This window comes from Camelus ferus, chromosome 1, assembly GCF_009834535.1.
Source record: "Camelus ferus isolate YT-003-E chromosome 1, BCGSAC_Cfer_1.0, whole genome shotgun sequence".
NCBI lineage: Eukaryota > Metazoa > Chordata > Mammalia > Artiodactyla > Camelidae > Camelus > Camelus ferus.
The window spans coordinates 93076661-93104180 of NC_045696.1; the positions used below are offsets into that span (position 1 = coordinate 93076661).

General features: G+C 37.2%; 1 protein-coding gene and 1 non-coding gene across 3 annotated transcripts in view; both read left to right on the top strand.

The window, feature by feature from the left end:
* STRIT1 (small transmembrane regulator of ion transport 1) overlaps positions 1-27520 on the top strand; it is a 138483-nt gene that overhangs the window by 108992 nt on the left and 1971 nt on the right. Inside the window, exon 3 of one of the 2 annotated variants that reach the window (XM_032485854.1) lies at positions 26478-26666. In XM_032485854.1, coding sequence (XP_032341745.1) covers positions 26478-26666 — 189 coding nt within the window. Of the gene's footprint in view, positions 1-26477; positions 26667-27520 lie in introns of those variants that run through there. The other variant, XM_032485862.1, reaches the window with a different exon arrangement.
* Positions 17271-17342, top strand: TRNAT-GGU. The gene has a single exon. It is a non-coding gene; the product is annotated as a tRNA-Thr (tRNA).

Sequence of the window (27520 nt, forward strand, 5' to 3'; positions counted from 1 at the left end):
CATTCAAAATGCCTTACAGATTTTGAAACTATATTCTGGTTTTAATTTTTTCATGCTATATGATTGGTACTGGCTTTAGGCCATGCATCCTCTTAGACTGGAAACCTCTTGCCAGACAGAATATTGCTGGAGGTTATTAGAGCCGCCAGTTCCATCAGCACAAGGGTCTAATGGACTCAGTTGTGCATGGGCCTGGAGCCCAGGTAAAGAACTCACATTACATATATTTAAAATTTTGTGACTTGGTAACCACATTACCCAGCTTTAAGAGCCATACAAAATATATAACCAGGTTTATCTAAGATACAAAATCTGGCTACAGTTTCCTGGATTGTTCACAAAACACCAAAGTAGCTTAAACATTTACACACTAGCATTAATCACCACATTAGGAACCACAGGCTCTGACTAGAGTAAATGCTAATTGTAGTGACGTAGGAAACAAGAACACACTGCAATTTTCTGAAATGCTAGTGGAGCTGTTGTTGCAGAAAGAACACTGCTTTGAGAATTGGTTCGTGTGTGGCAGTGGCTACTAATTAGCTCTGTGTTCTTCTGTGAGTGGCTGCACACTTCTGGTCTCACCTTCCCTATCTGTAAAATGGGTAGGTTGAACTAGGTCATCTAAGATCCTTTCTTGCTTTGAAACTGTATGCTTCACATATAATAGCTTGTTCAATATACTTGAGTATATAAATGATTCTGAAGCTGTGTGTTTTAGCCTTGAAAAAAGGGTGGGTTTCTGGTTGAGGAAAAATGCACGATATATATTGCATCAACACCTCTACCCCAAAATTGTGCTACTAAAAATGGATTGAATTTCTAAAATTTTGTTCCTTTGACTTAAAAATAATTAATGATTTCCTGCAAGTTGGTTTTAGTGAATGCATCTGAGAGTATCATGTACCTCTCTTATCTGTTTTATATCCTGTTAGTTTGAAAAAAAAAAGTGTGAGTGAATTTGATGGGGAGGCTGGTGTGAGCCATTCTAGATTTGAGATGCAGTGAAGACTGAGAAGTAGGGAGTTTACATTTTACATTTCATTTGGGTTAGGTATTTGGAAACAACTCTCTCAGCAGCCAAAACACTGTAACGGGGGAAATAGAATGCTATTGTGCTATTGCTAAGCCAAGGTCCCTCTGCGTGGTATTACCTATCTACGAGTGTGTGGTTTTAGTTTTGGCCCGAGTTTAGAAATAGCATGCAGAGTCCTTCATTTGATGTCTGTCCGACAGAGTATTGTCACATTTCTCTGACCTGGAGCTATTGCTAGGCTAAATTTTCTTGACTTGAGAATCATGGTGTGGATGGTATGTTGCATGTATGTGGGGGAGAAAAATCTAAATGAATCCTTGACTTCAGACTTCAGCAGATGTCAGTTATCTCAGAGTTACATCTATTTCTGTTCTTCCCAAACTTATACTCCAGCTTGCATTTATTTATTTATGTTCTGCAGACTTTTCTTTGGATTTTACCTGAGTAGACAAGCATGAAATGAATTTCTCATGGCATTTCACTAATGTCAGGAATTCTTGCAGCTCAGTATCACTGATTAGTAACAGTCTCCACTCTCGGGACTGGTAGTGGCTGCTTCCTGCAAGACCTGGGAACCCTTCCCACCAGCAGCTGCCCTGAGTATTGCATGCTGCTAATTCACAGCTGAGTCCTTCCCCAGGCATTGCTCTTGGCCAAAGCAGGTGATCTTGCACCAGGTTCCATTTCCTCCCTAGGGTAGTCTACCTCCAAAAACCAGTCAGTGTGGAGGTACAAAGGCTTGACTCCCTTAACCTCAAGTTTGCACAGCTGTAAAGGGCCACCTCAGCTCCATAGGATTTCCTACAGGACTCACTGAAGTGACTGTGACTTTGATCACAGCCACATCACAGTTCAATTTTCCCCTCTACCCAGTCCCACATCCCTTTCTACCTCCTGGGTCTGTTTCTCAGACCCCACCTCCTGCTTCTGCCCCCCAGTAAGGCTCCTGCACACCAATCCCAGCCTCACAGTCTCCCTGGAACCCACCAGAGACAGGACCTTTTTCCATTCAATGGCATGAATTTCCCCAGTGTCTACATTGAATCCTGGCTAGATGAACTCTTCTGGAAAAGTTAATACTGGCTGCCTGGAAATTTAACGTGTTAAATTCAGTGTTTGTATTTTTCACTTTAGTGTCTAGTAGCTTTTTTTTTTTTAATGATGTGATTTTATGATTCTAGAGGAAAAATGACTCCTTTTATTTATTGCAAGTATGCTTAAAGCCTCATTCCCTCTTTTGATATATTGGAGCAGTCTTTTAAAAATTACAAGACTGCTCAGTGTAATAATCACTACCTCTTTTTATAGTGTTTTTATATGATTTATCTACTAGCCTTTTTCATCATTAGAAAGAAAAATTAAAATACTTGGTATAAGAAATGATGTAGCTGAACCATATACATAACCAGATTTTTTTCTTGTGATTATTTATTTTTTTCATTGCTATGACTCAAGTCACAACCATAAAAAAGTGAAAATTTCAGAGAGACCGCCTAACGACTAATTAGTACCAGTCCATGTGCCTATGCCCTATGCTTTGTACGAAAAGTCAATTTTTGAAATATTTAGGGATTTTTCTGGGTGGGGAGGTCATAATTTCATCTGCATTTTAACCAAGCCAAAGAGATACTCAGTTGACACTATTGATATCTGCCTCTTAAAGAAAATGTTGGATTTTTAGTATTATAATCTCTTGCTAAATTTAGAAATTATTAAACAAAACATAGACTTTATATAAAAGTGACACCTAGAAATCTTGATTGATGTACATCACAAATATATATGACACTTAGAAATTTTAATTCTCTAATAAATAGAGGAATTCAAAATTTTATAATATCTTATGAAACAAAATTCTGACTTTTCATTACTGAAATCAAGATACATTCAAGAATTTATTTTAGGCTGAAGCTCTTCAAGTTTTTATGCATGGAATGTAATACTCGACATTTTAAAATTCGGTTTATTCCAAGCCCAAGGTGTTCATAGCCTAATACATTTTGCATAATGGATGCTCTCCTTTGTCAAATACCAGCGATCTGTGTGGATTGGTATTATGAGAGCCGTGGAGCTGTTCAAGCTGGGGCAAGGACGCTGTATCATTTGCATCCCCCATGAAGGCTATATAAAGCCTTTCCAGTTACAGCCTGCCCTGCCGACACAGAGCCAGCAGAGAGGCATTGTGGCTCTGTGCATGGCGGGACGGAGCCAAGGTTCTAATAGCATGTGAGACATGCTATTTATAGGGTTAGAGAATAGTCTCATAAAAAAAATTACACTGGGCTCCCACAACCTGTCTTGGAAGCCCATTCTTTTCCATCCATGTCTTTCTACTTGAGTGTCAAGGTACAGAAGACTCTGAGTACACATTCCAGAAAATAATTTCCGATTGGTCAAACCTTTTCTCTGGGGCTAATTCTGATTCTTCCACATTTCACTTGTGCCTCTCAAAGCCAATGAAGAAAAACCAAATAGAGAAACAAATTGCACTGATGCTGATATTTAAGGGAATAAAATGTCCTTTGAAAGATCTAAGTACTAATTTAATGTGTAAATGTACAAATGGAGAATCGCGTATTTGTCAGACTTATGAAGTATTACCGATCCATTATTAACATCTGGAGCAGGGGCTGTGGTCTGTGTCTGCTGTCCTGATGAAGTCTGCTGTGTTTCCAAATTGACTTGTCATCATTGTTTTAGTGTCTCTTGGCTTCCTTGCTTTAGAAAAGGTTTTGCGTCACAGAAAAGGGAGTGATTGCTTACAGTCAAATACATTTGGGAAATTCTTGGTTAAATTGATTTCTTTACTGTAGAACTTCTTAGAGCCTTTTATATGAAAATGTGTTATGAGTCTTTGAGAAAGGAATAGCATATGGAGCACTGATCTAAGTTGTTTGATCACAGAATTTTTTCTGTGTGTGCACCATTCATTAATATGTATTAGAAAGGGATCTGTGGGTCAGTTTTGGAAATGCTGACCTATCATTCTGCTTTTGATTATAATATTTTTTACAGCTTTTCTAGCTTTGTAAAATGAACTGGAAACTTTAGATTTTTTTTTTTATCCAGTGCTTTGAAAGTCACTACAAACATGCAAATAATTTATACCTTTCAGTTTCTTCTCTGATAAGGTGGGCCAGATGAGTCAGCCCATATTTGAGGATCAACGAGAATTATTTATTGAGCAACACAACTTTTCTTTTCTTACCCCTCCTCCCTTTCCTTCTCCTTCTTTGTCTTCTTCTTCTTGCAACTATCTTGAGAAACATCACTTTTTTGACTGACCTCCTAACCAGCAAACAAGCAATTCAGAGGATACAAGGAGGCGAAAGATTCAGGGTGGTGTGAGTGGACTGGGCTTAGGGGCACCACCCTTGTTCCCCATGGAGGCATGCTGCCCTCTGGTGGCCTCAGCCATCCACGTGGAGGCAGGGGTCTGTCAGGTTGGAGAAGTCACCCTTGGCCGCTGACTTCCTGATACCACCTCCTGTGCTGCGGGAGTGTAGGCGGGGTCTCAGGGGGTTGTACTAAAACAGTGAATTTCTATTTTTCTTAAACCATGTTACTCAGACCCATCTTCTGGGTTCCAGATTTATTTTAATTTTTTTGAGTCCCACTTTGTACCACTGAGGTACCTAACAATTACAAAGCATCTTATATGACCTTATTTCTAATTTCTTACTGTGCTACTGTACCTACTTAAGAGCTTGATAAAACAGGCCTGGCCATGGTTTACTGCACTAGGTTATGGATCTATAGCTATGCTTTCTACTTATTTGGAGTTCACTTTTGAAAATTTATGCCATTGAGGTGGATTTCTCAGCCCAGGATGGATCTGCTCCTGCTCACGGTGCTATGTCAGCACCTGCACTGTTCCATTCCTGTAAATGCTTTGCTTGACCAGAAACAGTATATCCAGTCAGCCAGTCCCCAGATGCCAACCTAACTCTGGGCTTTATCCTTATTTCCTTGTTCTTTGGTCTTTCTGGATAAGGTCAGATATGCAACCCCAGCCAATTAGCCCTGTCTCCTCGTTGCTGCTTCTAATGCTCTATAAAACTCACTCTTGCCCAAAGTCCCCAGGAGGAATGTCCCACTGCTTATGTGACACTGTGGTCCCTCAATCCGTGGACTGCTTTCTCTTGAATAAAGGGCATCAAACTCGTTACCAAATTGTTTTAGTTTTGCCATTTGACAATGCTTGTGCATAAAATGATCTATTCCATCATCTTTTAAAAATCCTACTTCCCACAGACTGTGAGCCACAGTAGTTCTGTGATTTCTGTCTCTCCATCCATGTCACTTGCAAGGCACCTTTTTTTTTTAGCATCATCCTGCACATATTACAGTGATATTGTGATATAATAAGAAATGTGTTTGGTCATCTTCTCCAGTTCCTGGCACAGAGCTCCTAAAACCCTTATAATTTTCTGAGTGATAGGGGTGAGGGGAACATCTTTGGCATTCATAACTAGCCTTTTTTCAACCATACCTGAGTTTATGCTAATGAGGATGCTAATGGGGTGATTTTTGGAGGATGGGTTCTGGTTGCCAGAGAAACCAACTTTCAGCCCTACCACCAGAGAGGGGTGAAAGGCTGAAGATTGAACTGATCACCGTTGGCCAGTGCTTTAATCAATCATGTCTATGTATGAAGTAATAAGAACTTCGTTAAAATTCTAAACAATGGAATTCAGAGAGCTTCCGGGTTGGTGAATACATCAATGTGCTTACAGGACCCAAGAAAGGGTGTGGAGACTCCGTGTGCCTTCCATACCTTGCTCTGTGCACCTCTTCTGTTTGGCTGCTCCTGAATTATAAGATTGCTAATAAACCAGTAATAGTGAGTAAATTGTTTTCCTGAATTGTGTTAGCCGTTCTAGAAAATTAGCAAACTTGAGGGTGATGGGAACCCTCAATTTATAGCCAGTTAATCAGAAGTGCACGAAGTCCAGACTTGCAATTGGCACCTGAAGGGGGAACAATCTTGTAGGACTGAGCCCTTAACCTGTGGGGTCTGCACTGACTCCAGGTAAGTGAGTGTTAGAACTGAACTGTAAGACACGAGAGTTGGACAATTGGTTGATGTGGGGAAAAACCCTCACACATTTGGTGTCAAAGGTGCTCTGGGAGTAGACACAGATCATAGTATTAGTAATAGCTACCGTCTTTGAGTGCCAGGTATTTTGCTAATGCTCACCATATATTGTTTCCAAATCCAGTGTAATCATTTAAGATTGTTTTCTCGGCACCATTTTACAGATGGAAAAACCAAGACTTCATTACTTAGCAAAGGGCATATTTCAAATGAACTGGATTTCTGGTTCTCTCAGACTCCCAGTCCCTGCCTCCCCTATGCCCCCTGTCTATACATGGCTACTACTATGTGCCTCTATAACTATATAAAATCTACTATGGCCAATTTATCCAGTAGATAAAACCGAGTGCCTCCTGTGGTGCCCTTTCTCTGCAGGGTGCTGTGGGCAAGAACATACAGAAGGAGAATAATGATAATTGGAGCCAACACTTGTTTGATCCTCACAGAACAGATATTTTTCTTGTCCTCCTCTGTCAGAGCAGAACAGTGAGGCACAGGATTGCTCTGTAACTTGTCCAAGGACACACAGATGATAAGTGGCAGAGCCATTATTGAAACTCAGGATTTCTGACTCCAGAGCTGAATGCCTCTTGAGAATAAGCAATCCTTTATATCAACTGTCAGTCTCACTTGGAAACAAAACAGACACACATGATAGAGCCAAAGAACTATGATTACATAGTGCCCGTACAAATTTGAAAGAACCTATTCTAAACTTCATATGTAAGGGATTTCAGACAGGAAAATATCTTCATGGATTTCATGTGCTGTTTTCATGAGCTGCAGTGCAGTGTGACTCAGTAGCAGTAAAGATCCGTTCAGTTACTTGGTTTAACTACACATTCTTGTTCAGTGAACTTTTTATGCCATCTTTTGACTGAAATTCTCTAAATGAAAGAACCCCCCACCATGACTATTCCTGCCATTAATAATCTCAAAAAGACAAGGACCAAGATCACATATAAGCCTCTGAATAGAATATAATACCTTTGGTGAAATGCAGTTGGCTCATTTAGACATAGTTCTACCCGAAATAGCCGAGATGGACTGGATGGAATTTATTGCATTACTAATGTTCTAAAGGCAGATTTCCTAGTAACAACCTACCCATAAAACTCTACTTTAACAAAAGGCTACTTGATAGCATAGAATAAACTCGAATGCATTTTTATAGCCGGAGGTTTCCAAGCCATGAATACTTCCATCCCTGTAAGAAATATTTATGAGGCACCCTGCATTTTTCACCTCCTTGATGGAATACAGCAGTTTCATTGCAGCCACTTTCTTTCTCTCCCTTTTTGCTGGTGATGGACTCCTTAGCATATCATAAGCAATCCGTCAGTAAGAGGAACTTTGGCATTCGGAAAGGAATGAAGAGAAAAGTATCAAAAATTGTGGAAATTTTTTTTTTTTTAAGAATATGCTATTCATTGCTAAACTAACTCGAATAGTTTCAGAACAATGTTAAAATAGGCAGTTGAAAAGATGGTGGCCTGGTAATTTAATTTGCCTAGTGATGGTCTTAAAATTTATTTTTCTCCCTTATAGAAATAAACATTTGATTGGGCTTAGAAAATTCCAGATTGCTGACATTTGGGGTATGGTGTGTGAGACCTGTAATTTTTTTAAGTTAGCCTTTCTTTTCCTTTTTTCCTTTTTAAAGGAAGCATATGGAAGTAACTGCTTTAAAAATATCTCTTTAAAGATGTCAAAAGGTTGGATTAAAATATTATGCTGTTGATCATTGTAGCTGTTCTGTCTCTCTTCCTTGTTAGAATGGTGGAAAAAGCCAATACTTGATTTTACATTAATTTTTTAAGAATAATGATTTTGTTATTTGTGTAAATGTTGCATAATTTAAAAATTCAAGCAATTAAAGAATTCAGAAAGAAGACATCTTAAAAAATGAATTAGAAGAGAAACATAAGTTACATTAGCTAATATAGATAAGAGTATGAAAAGTCTAAGATACAAAATAAATATTGAGTAATACATACACTTCTATTTTAGAAGCAATGCTTAAAAATCTGGTTAGCTAACCATTGAATTTTATTATAATGTGACATACATTGTTTAAAATTTGCAGATTGTCCTCATATTAGATGTTAGTTTCAGATTCTTCTAGTTCCTATTTTTAAAAGGAAATACTGCTTTGTATTAATACAGATTTTTTGTATTGGTTAATATTATTAATTTGTTAAGTACCCATGAGCAAAACATTTTGTTAGTTGCAAAGTTAACTAGACATGGTGGCAGAGACTGGGGAGGTACTCATCAAACTTATTTCCACTTTTTAAACACACGGCTAGACTACATTTCCTGGCCTCCCTTGGCATTTGATCCAGACACATGATGGAGTTCTGGCCAGTGGAACCTGGGTAGATTGACACCCATCACCTTTAGGAAGAGCGCGTAAGGTCTCCCATATATGTCTGTAAAGGCTCTTTTTCTTACTTCGCCTCCCGTTAAGATCTAGTGGAAGATTTTGAAGCCTGGGAGTAGGTGGCTGTAATTACTGGCGCAATGCCTGTAAGGAGCAGACCCCCCGCCCCTCCACCACCAGCCCACACTGGACTGTGGCAGAGCCAGCACACCTTAGGTGTATAAGTCACAGAGACAGGAGGGTGGCTGTTTTTTACAGCTCTTTTCCTACCCTAAGCCAGGATTTCTCTATCTTGCACTATTAACTTACTGGACTAGATAAATCTTTGTTGTGGGGACTCTGCGTTAGTTACAGGACGTGTAGCCATGTCCCTGGTCTCTACTTGGGTGCCATTAGTGCCCCCCCCCCTCCAGCCGTGACAATAAAAAATGTCTCTAGACATTACAGGTGTCCCCTTTGCCCCTGGTTGAGGACTGCTGGTCTGATGTAGTCATGTTGCTATTTTTAAAACATAGAGCGTTCTCTACATTTTTATATAACGAGTTTCTGAAAAATCTGAAGTCAAAAGTCTGAAAGGTGAACAGCATATTTACATATTATAAAGAGTTCTGTTATATAAGAGAAATAAAAGGAAAGTAAAAATTTTTAAATAAACATAGCCTCCAGTAGCACATTATAAAGATGTTATTGCAGCAACTTTTACATTTTTAAACTTTGCGTTTTTCCTTCACAGTTGAACCCATACTTGACCAGCGTAAATAACACCCAATGAACTGTAGGTTGAAGCTCGAGTTATCGCTTATGGCACATAGCACTTTCATGTGTGTAGCAATTTTATAAGACCTGTGCTTTTGTTTGTATAATAAGGTGTATTGCAGTTCTCCATTTCCACTCATTTTTATGAAATAGAAATAAGTATCAAAATAATAGAATACATATCTCTGTATAGACCAAGCTGGCCACATAGCCAGAATGCAGCTGGTGACATTTAAAAGACTTTACTGTGGGGACTGAATGAGATGGATGTTTGTCTGCTGATGTACTAAAGTCTGGTTTTACTTTGACACTCCTTAGTCTTAACCCATTTTCCCCATGCTTCGTTTCTGTCCTGCTGTGTTCATTTCCTCTTTTCCATCTCAAACTCTGCACTAGGCAATATAGTGTTTGGACAACTTACCTGGTTTCAGCATAGGCATCCTGAGGTCTCTAGAGTACCTAGCATCTGATGTTTCACACCAGACACTTCTGCCCTTCTATGTTTAAGGAACTTTGCTCTCAAGGCGAACTTGTGTTTGGGTACACCCTGCATTGGCTTCTGCTTGTTATGGAGGAACACTACAGAGAGTTGGATGCTTGATAATACAAGCAAAAACAAGGCAGAGTCCTTGCTTTTTTAGGAACTTGTCATCCAGAGGTGGAGACAGATGCAGACATAAATAATACTTAGACAATTCCATGAAAAGATGGAGACACTGGAGTGACTTGAAGTTCAAAGTAGAAACATTGGGGTTGGAGTGTATTAAATCCAAGTGCATTCTGGTGGGGATGGTTAAAAGAATACCTCCATCTGAACCACCAGCCTATCTGACGGAGGTCCTCTTTTAAAATCCAACCACAGGTATGATGTTCTTAATCATACCTGTGATCGGAGCACAAGAGAACATTGCAATTGAAATTCTTTTCTCTGAATGCTTGGGAATGGTTAGTTTTGCTGAATTGGTGGATTCAATAGCTCAGTCCTTGGTTAAATTATATGAGTAGAGCAGAGTAATTGAAAACCCTTGGGTCAGACCCTGGTGTTAGGATTCAAGATCTGCCATGTACCTCCAGTGCGACTTTCACCATATGGTAATTTAACCTCCTTTGCCTCAGTTTTCTTAACTGTAAACACTGGACAAGAAACTATTTGATAAGGTGTTGTGAGACTTAATTTTTTTATTGAAGTATAGTTGATTTACAATATTGTGTTAGTTTCAGGTATGCAGGAAAGTGATTTGGTATATATATATATATATATATATATATATTCTTTTCTGATTCTATCTCATTATAGTTTATTAGAGAATTAAATATTAATATGTGCCATGTGCCTAAAACAATGCCTGGCACCTAGTAAAGCTCTTGGTAATTGTTACCACTAATATGTATTCGTGATACATTATATAGAGTTAATTTATTCTTTCAAGCACTATACTATAGGTATTGATGATTTTATCTTTATAAAAATCACATTTATAATTATATTTTCTTATATACAGTAACTCAGTCCCAATAAATCCCTCCAACTTTTTTGTTCTGTCAGTAACAGACTAAATTTCTGTTGTTACCTTCTGATTTCTAGAGATGCCTGTGTCTCAGAAATCATTCTATAATTTTGAAAAGGGAAGAGACTCTGGCAGACTTTTTCTTTACTTAAAAAATGTGGGGTTTTTTAACTCTGTTATTACAGACCCGGGTATTCCTTTTATTTTCTTTCTGCTTTCAAATAATTCTTCCTGATTTAAAAAAATAAAAATAAGTGCACTTCACAGAAAACACTGCAAACCTCTCAAATTCCTCTGCTTATATGCTTTTCATATCTCCCTTGGACACATGCAGTGCTGATTTTCCTCAGCACTTTGAGTGTGAGAGATGGATGGCGAGTGTCCGGACTCTCCTGACCCAGATTGAAAGGCCTCAGGAGGCGTGCACAGACTAGATTTGTAGATACTGTAGAACAGTCACATTACAATCACTTCGCCATGCAGGATCCCCTTACGGTCAAGACAGCTCAACAGCAACTTTATGTAGGCCACATAAACAGCGTCCTCCTCCCCTGGCATAAAAATACTCACACTTTTAGAAAATATTTCTGGAAAAAGATCAGATTTAGAGATTAGGCATATTTATCTCCAAGACAATTACTATGGAAGGCTTGAAGTTTATGAGAGGCTATTACATAGAGAATAGGGACCAGCTGTTCTCCATTTCTGAAGAATCCCAGAGAGCTAAGCCTCAGCATGAAATAATTAGGTTGGTATGAAGAGGAATTTCCTGATGGTGAGAGTGAAACACTGAAAGGAATACCTTACCATCTGAAAGGGCTCCAAGAGCAGAATGGTTCTACTGGTGCTCTCTCTGCTGCTGACATCTGTGAGAGCCCTGAGCTTTCAAAAATGTGAGTTAACAAATCTACCTTCCTCATCAGGCATTCCTAACATCCTAAAGGATTCTATGCTGAGGTGCCGTGTTTTGTATATATTTCCTAGAGATGGTGTGCAGTTTGTACTTTGCTTTCTCATATGGTTTTAGTGATGCAGTCTGGGAAGGTAGAATTGTGTCATCTTTGGAATCAGCCATACCTGGCAAGCATCCACACTCTACGACTTTGACTCTGAGAGTCACTGTGTGGTGTTTGACAAGTTGCTTAATCTCTCTGAGATGTAGTCTTCTATAATGAAGGAGAATAATTAAGGAAAAAACTAATCATTGTATTGAGGTCACAAAATGCTAGCACATAGTAATTAATACGTTAGTTAAAATGTATTTAAGTATATATACACACACACACACATACACATATGCATGTATTAAATAGGAGTATTTTGTAGGAGAAAATTTCAACATATGGGAAATAAAACTCCCTGAACACAGACATAAGACATTAAAGTCTTTGTCCTACAAAAAGTGTCACTGTGTGATATTTAAAAGCAAAATACCACCTGGGAATTTAAAAATTCTCTCAAACAATTCTTGGTCAAAGAGAAAATCAAAGTAAAATGTCAGAATATTTAGAAAATATCATTAATTAAAACATTACATGTCAGAACCCATGAGATACAGCTAAAACTATGTTTATAGGAAAAACATGTGAACTTAAATGTTTCTATAGATGGAGAAAAATTAATGAATTTAAGCATCAGCTTAAAAATTAGACAAGGAATAAGATAAACATAAAGAAAAGTTAAAGGAAATGATTAATAGGTTAATAAATAATAATTAATAATTTTAAAAGCACAAATTAATAAAATGCAAAACAGGAAAACTGTAAACCTGAAAAATAAATTCTGGTTCTTGGAAAAACTAGTTAAAATGAGAAAAGCACAATTATACATAATAAGAAATAAGAGTGGGTAAATGACCACAGAGACAGAGGAAATGGAAATAATTAGCTCTTGTTCATCTCAATACTGAGGTGAAGTGGAATAATTTTTAGGAAAATGTAAATTGCTAAAACCATCCCTCATAGAGGAAAGCCATTTACTATATTCAGAGTTCATTTACGATACAAGAGATAGATGAAAGTTATTAAAATCACTAATGCTTCCCTAATGAAAGAAAGCATTGCTCTGATGCAAATATAAATGTAAGGGGAAAAGTTGGAGACAGAAATTGAAAAGGAAGAGGTAAAATTACTTTAGGCAATGGTTTATGTATCAAAATCTAAGAGAATCAACTGAAAAGTTCCTATTGACCCTAAGCAAATTTGGTAAGTTGTATACAGTTCATACAAAAATGTGTCATGGGAAAAACATATTTACAATAACAACCAAGAACTACTTTTTAAAAAAGAATGAACTTAAGAAATGTGCAAGAATTTTATGAGGAAAATTCTAACACACACAAAAAGTCTTGACTAAATGAAAAAGTATCTGGCGTTCTTGGAAGAGTAGGCTGAATATTACAATGTTTCTCATATCCCTAAATTAATCACTCTACTTAATGCAAGTCAATTAAAAATAACAACAGAAGTTTTTCCTTCCCTTCCCTCTCCTCTCTCTTTCCTTCTTTTTTTGAACTAAGTGATTTGAAAATTCAAGAGGAAAATGAAACATGTGAAAGTAATCAAAATAATTCTGAAAATAAGAATAATGAAGGGGCACAAGGCATGCAGATTTTAAAACAGATTGTTACTAGGATATGAATAAGCAGATCATTAGTAAAAACTAGCAAGTCCAGAAATAGATATGATTCCAAGATACATCTTGATGGAAGCGTGGGTTACAAAGGTATATGCATTTGTCAAAACTCAGTGAATGTACAGTTAAGGTCCATACATTTCATCATATGTAAAGTTTATTTTGAAAGAAAAATCTATTAAAACTTACTGGACTCTAGTCCTATGACATGCATACTCAAGTATTTGGAGGAAATTGTGCTGATATCTGCAATTTATTTTAAGACAAATCAGAAAATGGGAAAAATCGGAAAATGAGAATTGATGACAGCTAGCGGGTTGCATAAATGAAAAAATTTGTAATTATGTAGAATTATCTCAACATTGACATATGCTTGAAATTTTCGTATTTAAGTGTGGGAACAACAGGGTCAAATGTGCAGAGAAATTTAGAATGCAATAAAGATAAAACTGCATATCTTTAGGTAACAACTTTGTAGGATGAAAGATTTCTGTCTCCTGTTATGATGGTTTCAAGAACCAGTGGTAGGAAGGGGTTGGTTGTAGGGAACAGAATAGCTCCTGAGGTGAATCTCCTAGGTTCTTTAGTGTATCCTTGTGTCCTGGCTTGTGAGGTCGCATGGAAAGTTGGCACCACTTCCCAAGAGAGCTCTCTGCTGGGCGGATGTTTTCTCATTAAGGAACCACGTAGACTAGCAAGGGGAGACCTGGTCCTCAGGGACTGCACATGTGCAAAGGTCTAGGAGAAGAACACAGTCACTGTTCCAGAGGGTATGTTGTGGCGGCCAAGGGTGGCTCTGTTCTTCAAGCATGGTGATATTTATGCCTTCGAGTTTTTGGTTACGTTGCTCTTTTATACCTAATGGCTTGAATATTCAGATCTGTTTATTCAGGAGTTCTGAGCAGTTCATCAAGTACTATTATTTAACTCTTTGTCTTCCGTGGTTTGGTGCTACTCAGCCCTACATTTATATTTCTCCAAGATTTCGTGCAGCAAGTGTTTTGGGAGCAGCATCGATCTGTTGTTCTACAGAGAGAGTTTGGGAAAATGCGGGCTCCTGGGGACTTAGCCCAGCTCTCAGCAGGAGTCCACTTTGGTTCCTTGTGGAGAGAAACAGCCAGACTTCCTCAACCTTAAAGATGTACTGAGACTGATGGGGAATTATGGGGCTCTTTTTATTTGGAGCGTGGAGGTAGGAAAAGAGTGTATATATTTTGGTGGCAAAAAGGAAATACCAGAAGTTCAAATATATGAGGATTCTGTAGTTTTGAGAGTTCTCAGGGAAGGGAAAGCATTAAAGAAAACAGTTTACAGAATGTGTTTACAGCTGAATACATTGCGTCATCCTTCCTTCATTGAAAGTATAGTATTTGATGCCACCCTTTTGCCTCTTGAAAGATTACCATTTGAAATATGGAAATGCTAATGCAAAATTTCTGAGAAAAACTTGTTTGTCTTTTGGTTTAAATTTTCTTCATCGACAATATCATGGGCTTTTGAAACCTTTCACCTGCCTGAGCCCTCTTGGAAACCAGCACTGGAAAGCTTTCAGTGATGAAGGTCACCCAGCTCTTACACATAGTTCCCACTGGACACTGTTTCCATGAGGTGTATAATTAGCAGAGGGTCAGCAAATAAGATTTTGAAGAATGTGATTATAGAAGCAGAAAAGTCATTTTAGGCAAGTTTGTCCTCTGTGAGTGTTTTAGGAAAGGAGCAGAAGCCAACCAGCGAGGAACTGGACCACATCCCTGATTCCAGCTGCCTTAATACCCTCTTTAGAAACTCAGGTGCAAAGCTCAAAAGCTCAAGGTCTCAGGTGCATTTCCTTGGCAACAGATTCCCGTGCTGAGGGCCTGACTTACCTTGCCACTCGGTTCTCACAGCAACCCTAAAAATGTAGGTCTTATTTAAATCTCGATTTTATAGACAAGAAACAGGCCACGTTAAGTTAAGTCACGTTAAGTGTGATTTTCAAAAAAGGTAATATCAGGACTCTCTGGCAAATATAAAAAGGACAAAGTATCAAATACTTTATTGAATTCATTCAAAAGGGGAAGAAGATGTTGTGATCAGTTCAAAGAGCTTTTAAGAAGCTAGTGTATTTGTCAGCAACAAATCTTAACAAAGGATTGTCAGGATGAGATGGCTGAGCTAGACATAGAGCTGTTTAATGTCCACCTGGCCCTTGGTATTCGGGGTTATCTGTTCCATTGCATGGAAATTGTGTGCATCTCTACTGGACAAAAATTTACAAGTTTGCAAGTAAATTCTTCCAGTATGGGAACTTTAATCAGTAGTAAAAATGAGCTGAACTGAGTGCAGGTCTTGATCATTCTCAGGTGACTTTTGTCCCCATACTATACTGAAAGGATCTGCATCCACTTTTGCCTTTTTCCTAAGTTTGTGGAGACTTTTTCTGACAGTAACCTGCCCCCAAGTCCCACAGATATTAGTTAGAGGAGCATAGATTTGAACCCCTGTCACTGTGACTGCACAGTCCTGGTATTCAACCCTTTGTTATTACTCAGCAATGAGTTAATTTGTTTTTTATTTTAAAATAATGCTGGAATCCATCAGGTCTGTGCAGCTAATTCTCTCTCATATCCAAGGCATCTCTCTGAAGCAATGGCTAGTGGGATGGCAAAACCTTCCAAATCGGTCAATAAACGTCAATCTGAAGTAATGACACCTTTTGTTTCTGTGTTAGTGGAGATTGCTGAGGCCGCAGACTCCAGCAATAGGAGCATCACATTAAGAATGACATGGGGGTGGGGGGTGTAGCTCAGTGGTAGAGTGCATGCTTAGCAAGAACGAGGTCCTGGGTTCAATCCCCAGTACCTCTATTAAAACAAACACACCTAATTACCCCCCCAAATAAATAATTTTAAAAAATGACATTGAGCATCTTTTCATGTGCCCGTTGGCCATCTGCATGTCTTCTCTGGAAAAATGCATGATCAGTTCCTCTGCCCATTTTTAATTGGGTTGTTTGTTTCATTGATACTGAGTTGTATGAGTTCTTTATATATTTTGGATATTAACCCCTCAGTTACAGAGAAGTAATGTACAGCACAGGGAATATAACTAATGTGTTATAATAACTTTATATGGAGTATAATCTATAAAAATATCAAACCACTATGTAGGATACCTGAAACTAACTTCTTACTGTAAGTCAACTATACTTTGATAAAAATGACTGTGCTTTATTTTTTACCTTTGTCTGTATCTGTATTAAAACATTCGAGAAATAGAAACTTTTAGGCTGGAAGCATATTCTATAAACTGTTTGCAAGGCAGGGATCTTGGTATCAATGGCTTGAAGGTTAGGGAATATCTCTTGGAGTAAGAAATCGATAAATAGGTGCTCACATTTGGGCATCCCTCTGCCAACCTCCTTTCTCAACTTCTTTTACATTTTACAGTGGAGTAATAATAGGTGTCTCCAAACTGGGTTCCAGAAAGGGGTATCTCATGTCATGTCACCAGGATGAGGTCATGAATACCAGGAAAACAGCATGAAGGCTAGAGGCTGGGAGTCAGGAGGCTGACTCTAAAGTTAGAAAAGTCACCTCACCTTTCTATAGTTTACTTTTTTCTATATGTGTGGTTGCACTAGATGAGAGGTTTCTAAACTTTTTTAAGCACCACAACCTTAATATATGATGCAAATAAAAGAGAAATATTATGGTTAAGGGAATTGAGGAAGAAACAGACGTGGAAGCCCCCGCCTTCTTCCTGCCCTCTCTTCTCCTTTCCTTATTGGAAAGAATCAGGACTGACTACAGAATCTGCAGGGCCCAATACAAGATGAAAATTCAAAAATGCCATTCAAAAATTAACAGACTTGGGGTGGATATAGCTCAGTGGTAGAACTCATGCTTGGTGTGCACGAGGTCCTGGGTTCAATCCCCAGTACCTCCATTAAAAAAATTAACTTAAAAATTAAGTAAAAGAAAGTGACATTAAATATGCTATAAAGTATTTTCCTTTAAAAATATTTGATGCTATAAAATTTAGAGGTGTAGTTGTGATTCTTGAGTAATAACATAAACTTAAAAACAGCAAAAAAAAAGTAATATTTTGGGTGTCATAATTTTATGTAATACACAATGTATAATAATACTTTAATAATTTAATATCTTTATTGACCATGAGTTTTTTTGTGGCTCACTTTTCTGTAAATTATATATTAGATCATCAGAATTTGTATTTTATGCAATTTCATTTTCTGTATAATTGAAAGCAATGATAGTCACTTTTGGCAAATGCAAGACTGACTGCAAATAATTTTTTTTTCATTTTGACTTTTTATTGAGGTATAGTCAGTTACAATGTGTGAATTCCTGGTGTACAGCACAATGTCCAAGTCATGGATATGTATACATATATTCGTTTTCATATTCTTTTCCATTATGTGATATTGAATATAATCCCATGTGCTATACAGAAGAAATTTGTCTTTTTTAATCTATTTTTATATATAGTGGCTAACATTTGCGAATTCCAAACTCCCAAATTTATCCCTTCCCACCCTCTTTCCCCCGGTAACCTTAAGATTGTTTACTATGTCTGCAAGTCTGTTTCTGTTTTGTAGATGAGTTCATTAGTGTCCTCTTCTTTCTTTTTTTAGATTCTACGTATGAGTGATATCATATGGTATTTTTCTTTCTCTTTCTGGCTTACTCCACTTAGAATGACAATCTCTAGGTCCATCCATGTTGCTACAAATGGCATTATTTTATTATTTTTTATGGCTGAGTAGTATTCCATTGTTTAAATCTACCACAACTTCTTTATCCAGTCATCTGTCAATGGACATTTAGGTTGCTTCTGTGTCTTGGCTATTGTATATAGTGCTGCTGTGAAAATTGGGGTGCAGGTGTCTTTTCAACTTAGAATTTCCTCTGGATATATATACCCAGTAGTGGGATTGCTGGATCATATGATGTCTATTAGTTTTTTGTGGAATCCCCATACTGTTTTCCATAATGGCTGCACCAAACTACATTCCCACCAACAGTTTAAGAGGGTTCCCTTTCCCCCCCACCCTCTCCAGCATTTATCATTCATGGTCTTCTTAATAATGGCCATTCTGACTGGTGTGAGGTGATACCTCATTGTAGTTTTGATTTGCGTTTCTCTGATAATTAGCAGTATTAAGCATTTTCTCATGGGCCTATTGGCCATTTGTATGTCTTCATTGGAGAATTGCTTGTTTAGATCTTACGCTCATTTTTGGATTGTGTTGTTTGTTTTTTTGTTAAGTTGTATGAGCTGTTTATATATTCTGGAAATTAAACCTTTGTCAGTAGCATCCTTTGCCAATATTTTCTCCCATTCCACAGGCTGTTGTTTTGTTTTGATTATGATTTCCTATGCTGTGCAAAAGCTTATGAGTTTAATTAGGTCCTATTTGTTTATTTGCTTTTATTTCTGTCATCTAGGTAGACTGCCCTAGGAGAACTTCGCTAAGGTTTATGTCAGAGAATGTATTGCCTATGTTTTCTTCTAGGACGTTTGTTGTATCTTGTCTTATATTTAAGTCTTTAAGCTGCAAATAATTTTTGATAATTTTCAATTTCAAGAAGATTTTTCTGCTGGTATAACTGTTACTGGAGAGCTGTTCAGAGTAGTTTATAGGCTGTGACAATAAGGATAAATTTCTGATAAATTTACATCAAAATATAAATTTTAAAACATCTAGAGCTGATGATTCGTATGAAACAATTTTTCTAGAAAAAGATTTAACTCTCCATCCAAATCAGTTTTGTGTAAATCTGAATTTAATCTTAAATATAAACTTACACAATGGTAGTTTGATATTTCTTCTGACATTTTCCATAACTTGTCTAAGTTGTGCAAGAAACCAAAAGTAGCTTTATGATTTGTATGTATTTCAAAACATCTGTTATGCATTCTTCAATTATAAGGAAAAGGTAATTTAAAAATTGTCTACTTCTCCATATTTAGTTCATCCAAAGCTTCATATGAAAATAGTGTTATTTTACATCAAATGTAACAATCTTTAAATTTAATTTCTATTTTGGAATCTGTGGATATTTTGTCTTACAATTTTTAAAACGAGAGATTACACAATCTACTGCCAAAATTCACTGCTTATCTACCAGGAACTGCATTCAGGCATGCCTGCTGCCATCCCTACTGCCATTCTGCGCCCAGGTCCCGGTGCGGTTCTGCTCTCCGCAGCTCTGGGCTGTCCCAGGCTGAGACATGCACCTGAGGCTGACTGCTCTGTGGCTGCAGTTTGCGGTGCCCTGAGCCTGAGCTTCACACACACGGGCTGCTACAGGACCACTGCAGCTCATGCGCACTGCCTGCTCAGCATCACCTCTGCTCATGCACATGCTCCATTGTCCCAACCATACTGAGGACACACAAGTTCCAAGATGAAGTTACGAAGAATTTCAGGATCCTTGCAGGAGAGCATTAAAATGAGCATGAGGTTCTTCTCAGCATGGAGTCTGAGATGACTGCACAGGTTCCACTCTGGAGAAGCTGGCCCTAGAAGGAACTCTCGGGGCTCTGTAATTGCACATGACAGTGATTTCACTTACCGGCTCTTTCTAACACATCTTTCTATGTCAGAAAGCTCAGTTCTGATATCTTTATCAAGGAACCATTATTTAGTGTTTAGTTGGATGGGGGTAAACCTCCAAGACTAAGAATAAATGGTCAAAAAGGGGAAAAGCCAGAAGAGTCTGATGCCACAGAAGTGAAGAGAATAGAGGATTTCAAGAAAGATAAAGTAACCAGTGGCATCAAGTGACCCCAAGAGCTCATCAGTAAGTAAGATCAGGACTGAAGAATTTCCATTGATTTTATTTATTTTTTATTTTTTAAACATTTTTTATTGATTTATAATCACTTTACAATGTTGTGTCAAATTCCAGTGTTCAGCACAATTTTTCCATTGATTTTAGTAACACAGCAGTCACGTGATCTTAGATCTGAGTGATCTTAGAAATAAGTTGTTTGAGTGGAGAAATGTAGGCTGAAGCCATATCAGAAGGTTCGTCAAGGAATGAGAAGAAATTGAAAAATGGACTCCTGCAACCCCTTTTATTGCTGTGGCCTGAGGGTCAATAGATATGGTCCCTCTACTTGATGTAATCCCAGTTTCTCGCTTCTCCACTATTGTAGTGCTGCCTTCTGCTCTGAGCCACCCTTTCCTTCCTGGAACTCACAAGGAGGATTCCCAGGGAAGGATCAGGAAGTTTGTAACCCTTTGTTGCTTCTTACTCGTTAGTCTCGATACCTTTCACATTTTGGACATCTCAGGTTGGAAAAACCTTGCCCAATTCATTCTACTGCAATTTGCTGAACACTTTTCTTGGACTTTGAACACATACAGTTCTTCACATAGCAACACATTCAACACAAGCTGATAATAGGGGAAAGTCTCACACAACCCATCAAAACCACGTTAGTCAGATCCATCATAAATGCACCACCCTACTTTGGTCTCATCAATAATCCCCCCTTCTTGGTGACGAATCAAGCCCCACCCTGGTCTGAGTCTCCATCATCTCTTGTCTCTTGTCTGGATAACAAGTCTCCCTGCTTCTGTCTTTGCTCCCAATCACAGCAGCCAGAATGGTAACTTTAAAAATGTGTCATTAGATTATGTTAGTTATCTCTTTAAAACTTTCCTTTGGCTTCTTGTTTCATTTAGAGAAAACCCCAAAATTCTAACAATGGCTGATAAAGCCCTCTGTCCTCACCTCTCTGATCTCTTCTCTTATAGCTGGGCCCCTTGCTCACCCCGCTGGAGCCATACTAACTCCTTACTGTTCTTCAATCCTTCACTTCTTTTCTTTCAATCTTCAAGGAAAAGCCAGCCTTAGGATCAACCGAATTATTAGTCAGCCCTGCTTCTTTTTACATAGCGCTTAATCACTTTTTTTAATATAATTCTGGGAGGGCGGGGATCTTTGTTTATTGATGTATCCCAAGTGCCTAGGATGGTGTCTAGCATGTAGTAGGTGCTCAGCAAACACTTGTTTTAAAAACACAATTTTCAACTTTGTTACTATTTTGCCTGGCATTTCTCCCAGTCCTTTTCTGCCTCCCTTCCCCTTTTCACCTTGAGGGGCTGGGGGTTCTTTTCTAAAACTTTGTTTCAGGAACCAATTTGAACTTTAAAAATTTGAGATATAATTCACGTACCATAAAATTCACTCTTTTTTAAGTGTACAACTCAGTGGTTTTAATATATTCAGAAGGATGTGCAGCTATCACCACTATCTAATTCCAGAATATTTTCATCACTCCTGAAAGAAACTCCATACCCCTTAGCAGTCACTCCCCACCCTCAGCTCCCACCACCCTCAAGCAACCACTGATCTACTGTCTATCTCTATAGGTTTGCTTGTTGTGGACATTTCATAAAATGGAATCATACAGTATGGCTTCTTTTACTTAAGATACTATTTTCAAGGTACAACCATTTTTGAGCAGAACTTCATTCCTTTTTATGGCTGAACACATTGTATGGATGTAATACATTTAGTTTATTTATTCATCAGTTTATGAACATCTGCATTATGTCTACTTTTTGGCTTTATAAATAATGCTGCTATAAACATTTGTGTCTAATTTTTGTTTAAACACTTGTTTTTAATTATCTTGGGTATACATGTGAAAATGTAATTTCTGGGTCATAAGATAATTCTATATTTAACATTTTGAGGAAATTCAAAGCTGTTTTTCAAAGTGGCTGTACCATTTCACATTCCTACCAGCTCCATAGGGTTCTAGTTTCTCTACATTTTTGTCAGCGCTGGTTATGGTTTGTCTTTTTTATTATAGTCATCTTAGTGGAAGCAAAGTGGTAGCTCATTATGGTTTTGATTTGCGTTTCCCTAATGACTAATGATTTATTGGCCACATGAATATCTTTTTTGGGTAAATGTCTATTTAAATTCTTTGCCCATGTTAAAATTGGTTGTCTTGATTGTTGAACTCTAAGAGTTTTTAAAAATATACTCTGGATACTAAACTATTGTCACATATATTATTTACAAATATTTTTCCCATTCCATAGATTGCCTTTTTATTTTCTTCATAGTGTTCTTTGATGTACAAAACTTTTAAATACTGATGAGGGCCAATTTACCTATTTTTTCTTTGATTACTTCTACTTCAGGTGTTATATCTAAGAAATCATTGCCTGATTCACCCCTATGTTTCCTCCTGATCTTACAGTTTTAGTTCTTAGATTTAGGTCTTTGATGCATTTTTAGTTAATTTTTGTATATGGTATGAAGAAGGGGTTTGCCTTAATCCTTTTACACATGAAAAACTATTTGTCCTAGCATCATTTGTTGAAAAGATTGTTCTTTCCCTAATATTTTGTCTTGGCAGCCTTGTTGAAAATCAATTGACTGTAAGTAGTTTATTTCTAGATTCTCAATTTTATTCCATTGATCTATATGTCTTTATACCTGTACCACACATTCTTAATTACTACAGCTTTGTAGTAAGTTTTGAAATCAGTTAAATGTGAGTTCTCCAACTTTATTATCCTCTTCAAGATTGTTTTGATTATCCAGGGACCCTTGCAATTCCATATGAATTTTAAGGTTAGGTTTCCTATTTCTGCAAAAAGAAAAAAAAAGAGCATTGGTATTTTGATAGGCGTACATTGGATCTATAGATTGCTTTGGGTAGTACTGCCATCTTTAACAATATTAAATGTTTCAGTCTGTCAACATGTAATGTCTTTCTATTTATTTAGATCTCTAGTTATCCTCAGCAATATTTTCTTAGTCTCAGTTGGAAGTCTTATTTATCTTTGGTTAAATTTGTTCCTAGGTATTTTATTATTTTTGATGCTATGGTAAATGTCTTTTTTTCTTATATAATTTTCAAACCGTTCATTGCTAATGTTTAGAAATACAATTGATTTTTGTGTCTTGATCTTGTAACCTTGCTGAATTTGATTATTAACTCCCAGGTTTTTTGGTGTGGATTCTTCAGGATTTTCAGATGTTTTTCACTCCTGGCTACAACCTCCCATACAATACTGAATCAAAGTGTGAGAGCAAACATCCTTGTCTTGTTCGTGATGTAAAGCGGGAAGCATCTAATCTTTCACCATTAAGTGTGTTGTTAGTGGGGGGTTTTTGTAGATTCCTTTCATGAAGTTGAAGTTCCCTTTTATTCCTATGTAGTGTTTTTACTTTGAAATGATGTTGGATTTTGTCGAATTTTTTTTTCTGCATCTACTGAGATGATCGTGTGGTTTTTGTTTCTTATTCTGGTAATAGGGTGTATGATGTTAATTAGTATTTGAATGCCATCCTGACTATGCATTCCTGGGATAAATCCAACTTAGTCATGGTGTATGATTCTTTTACATGTTGCTGGATTTGGTTTGTTTGTTATTGAGAATTTTATTAGAGAGATTGGTCTATAGTTTTCTTAAAATATCTTTGGCTTTGGTATTAGGCTAATACTGGCCTCATAGAATGAGATGGGAAGACTTCCTTCCTCTTCTGCTTTTGGAAAGAGTTTCTGAAGGATTAGTATTAACCTTGCATGTTTGTTAGAATTCACCAGTGAAATCATCTGTTTCAGGGCTTTTCTTTTGTGGGACTTTTTTTTGGATTATGATTTCAATCTCTACTTTTTATATGTCGATTCAAATATTCTATTCCTTTTTGAGTCAGTTTTGATAGTTGATGTCTTTATAAGAAATTTTCTATTTAATCTAGCATGTGCAGGTCTATTTACTATAATTTCAGACACTGATGGTTAAAAATGTGTGAAAAATGGGGCTGAAAATGGAGGGAATGACTACAAAGAGGAATGGGGAAATATTTAGGGGTGATGGAAATTTTCTAGATCTTGATTTTGGTGGTGGTTACATGTGTTTATCAAGACTCATAGAAATAACCCCCAAAAAGTGAATAAAAATATGAAGAGTGAAGAATTCTGACTTATCTTAAATAAGAAACCAAGTATTTGAATTTTTAGCTGAATAACCCTAGAAGAATCTAATGTCATCTTGATAATAAAGGATTTGAGAGCTGAATCTTGAAGAAAGTATGCAAAGTAGAAACAGAAAATGTACCTAAACACCCAGATGGTATGCCCTAAGAGGAAGATTAGAAAATGGTCAAATATAGGCCTTTGGGTTTGTGAGTTCAAAGCAAAACTAGTCTATTCCTGAATAAAACTTTTTTTCACAGACTAAATTACAAAACTTTTTTTTAACATTTTTTATTGATTTATAATCATTTTACAATGTTGTGTTAAATTCCAGTGTAGAGCACAATTTTTCAGTTATACATGAATATACATATATTCATTGTCACATTTTTTTCTCTGAGCTACCATAAGATCTTGTATACATTTCCCTGTGCTATACAGTATATTCTTGTTTATCTATTCTACAGTTTTGAAATCCCAGTCTATCCCTTCCTACAAAACTTTTTAAACTGAAGGGATATCAAGGAAGTCTGATTCTAGATTGAACGCTTTTCTGAGACCTGGGCAATTCATGTTCATTGAATTAGTTTTTTTTCCCCCCCTCTCTTTCTATGGAAAAACTAAGAAAAATGATGAGTTACAAAGTGATCCCTCCCCCCAAATCCAAACTTATAACAATAATGTTAATATTTCATATCAAAAAAGCAAGCTTAAGACAACTAAAGTGGAAATGTAGAAACTTTTTCATACGTTCTATCTTTATCTTTGTCCTTTGAAGGGTACCTGTTTCTTTTGAATTTTTTTTTTTTTGCCTTGAGATAGTGTTCATTTGAATCTATTTAGTTAAAAATTTCAGCATTTAAGTGAGATCAATCACTACATTTTTCTTGTGTCTTTGTCTTGCCCTTAATAATATATATTGAACAAAGTTTCATTATTTAATATTGAAAAATACCTCCTGACTTTACCGGGATTTTGTTACATAGTACATAATCTCTCTTATTTGGTATAGCCAGGCATATTTTTCAATATTAAATTATGGAAAGAGAGAGAGGTGACAGCTTGGCTTAAATGACATTAAGCATGCAATACATTTACCAGAGTTTTGGCTGCATAATCCAATCTGTAGGTATATGACTTGAGATAGGAATTCTATGCTATCCTTGCCTGTGTGGGTGGTAGCATTCCTGGATTCATATAAGAAGTTGTGTGGTATGGTTGAAGCATCATTGCAAATGGGAAAGTAGAGAGAGGAGGCTTTTTAGGCATCTTAACAAGGAGTTGGAGAACCATTGGTGGATTTTGGTGAGTGACGAGACATGGTCATTTGCAGGGAAACATCACTTGGAACTCTGGAGGTGGATCTGATCAGGCAAGTCTTGTCTTATAGAGGAGGACACCCTTAATCTTGTGTTGGATTTTTTGGAAAGTTGGTTGCAAGGTAATTTTGCAAAACTTCTCCATCCAGACCCAAACATTAGTTATTCCAAAGAGAATCTAGAGCATGATCTAGGTCATGTTACATAAACCTGGGCTGGACTTTGACAAATGGAATGTCCTATTTTTAATACATTGCTAATAAAACAACAAGCTTATGACTGCTCTCTGAAAATTCTAGGCAATATTAGGATATTTCTATTACAGTTTTGTTTTTAGAATGGTTTGTAGGAAGGGGCACCATTTATCTTTTGCGTTCTGCAATGTAATAAAGAACTGTCTATATTTCAGTATAGCTTTTCCATTTCATCTTTATGACGCTTCTTCCGCGAGTAGGTATTAGTATCCTCATTTTAATATTACAGGAGCTAATGCTCAGGTTAAGCAACTTGGCCTTTATTACAGAAAAAGCAGAGTCGGAATTTGAAGCCAGGTCTCTCCAACTCCAAAGTCCTTTCTTTGCAGTATATCACCCTCCCTCTTTAATAGGACTTGTTTAATTGCAATGCCATTCTTCCTCTGTACACCCCCTTCACCAAATATTTTCTTCATGCTGTCCAAGGCACTGGGTGAATTAAAAAAAAATCTGCATATCTCTGGGTTAGGGTAATTCAACTTACTTATTTTTTTAGGTCATGTATCCCCTTGTTTCCTCCATAACAACAGGATAGAGAAAGAGACAGAGGAGTTCTGCTTTCCAGTACCTTACATCACCCAGACAATTGGCAGCCAGGAGATGGCAGCTGCCACTCTTCAGATATCTATTTAAAGTTCAAAGAGACACTGGATAACAATAACAGAGGTAAGCGTGGCCCTGACCAGCCCACCCAACAACACAAAGAATGGCTGAAAAAGGTAAGATTTAAGGCATCTGACTCTCTTGGCCAAAAAGGCTCTGGACTCCCTGGTTTATTTGTATTTCCTAATATTTGCTATTTCTCAGTTATTCTGAAGAATGTGGTAGCTCTGCTAAAGGAGCATTTAAACGTGTATTGTTAGTGTGGCTGCAAAAAATGCATTAGATATTCATATAATGTGTAGACATGGTCCATAAATTGCATAATTTTCAAAGGAACAGAAGAGCTTAATTTGTTCATGCTTGTTTTGAAAGATGAGTTAGAAGTCGATTTTCCTCCATTGTTGTGCTAGATTTGAGGTACTGTGGTGCGCTGGCCCAGAATTCAGGACATTTGAATTCTGTGTCAGATCTCAGCTAACTGGCCTTGTGAGTTTGAGGCAGTCCCTCTACCTCTTGGTCTATTTTCTGATTCTCAAACATAAGTAAAATAGGCATCTCTTAGATGCTTCACATCTGAATTTCTTTTTTTCTGGTTTTTAAGTATTTTTTATATTTAGGAAAAATGATTGACTCTACTAGGATAAAAGGGGGCTGAATATATACACTGTGTCCAAGAAAGTTTTTAAATGCCTACAGGAATTGATGCTTTTAATCCTGACAACCTCATGAGATATGAAGTATTATCATCATTCGCATTTTACAGATAAGGAAACTGAGGCATAGCAGTTTAAAAACTTGCTTGTGATCACATACGAGAGAGTGGTGGCACCAGGTTTTTGAACCCAGAGAGTCTTCTTCCAGAGCACAGTGCCCTTAAGAATACTTGCAGGTGTAACTGCTTGGGCAGGCTCAGGATTAGACGGAGAGAAGCATTTTGAAATTACTCTTCATACTTAAAAAGAGGTTTTGT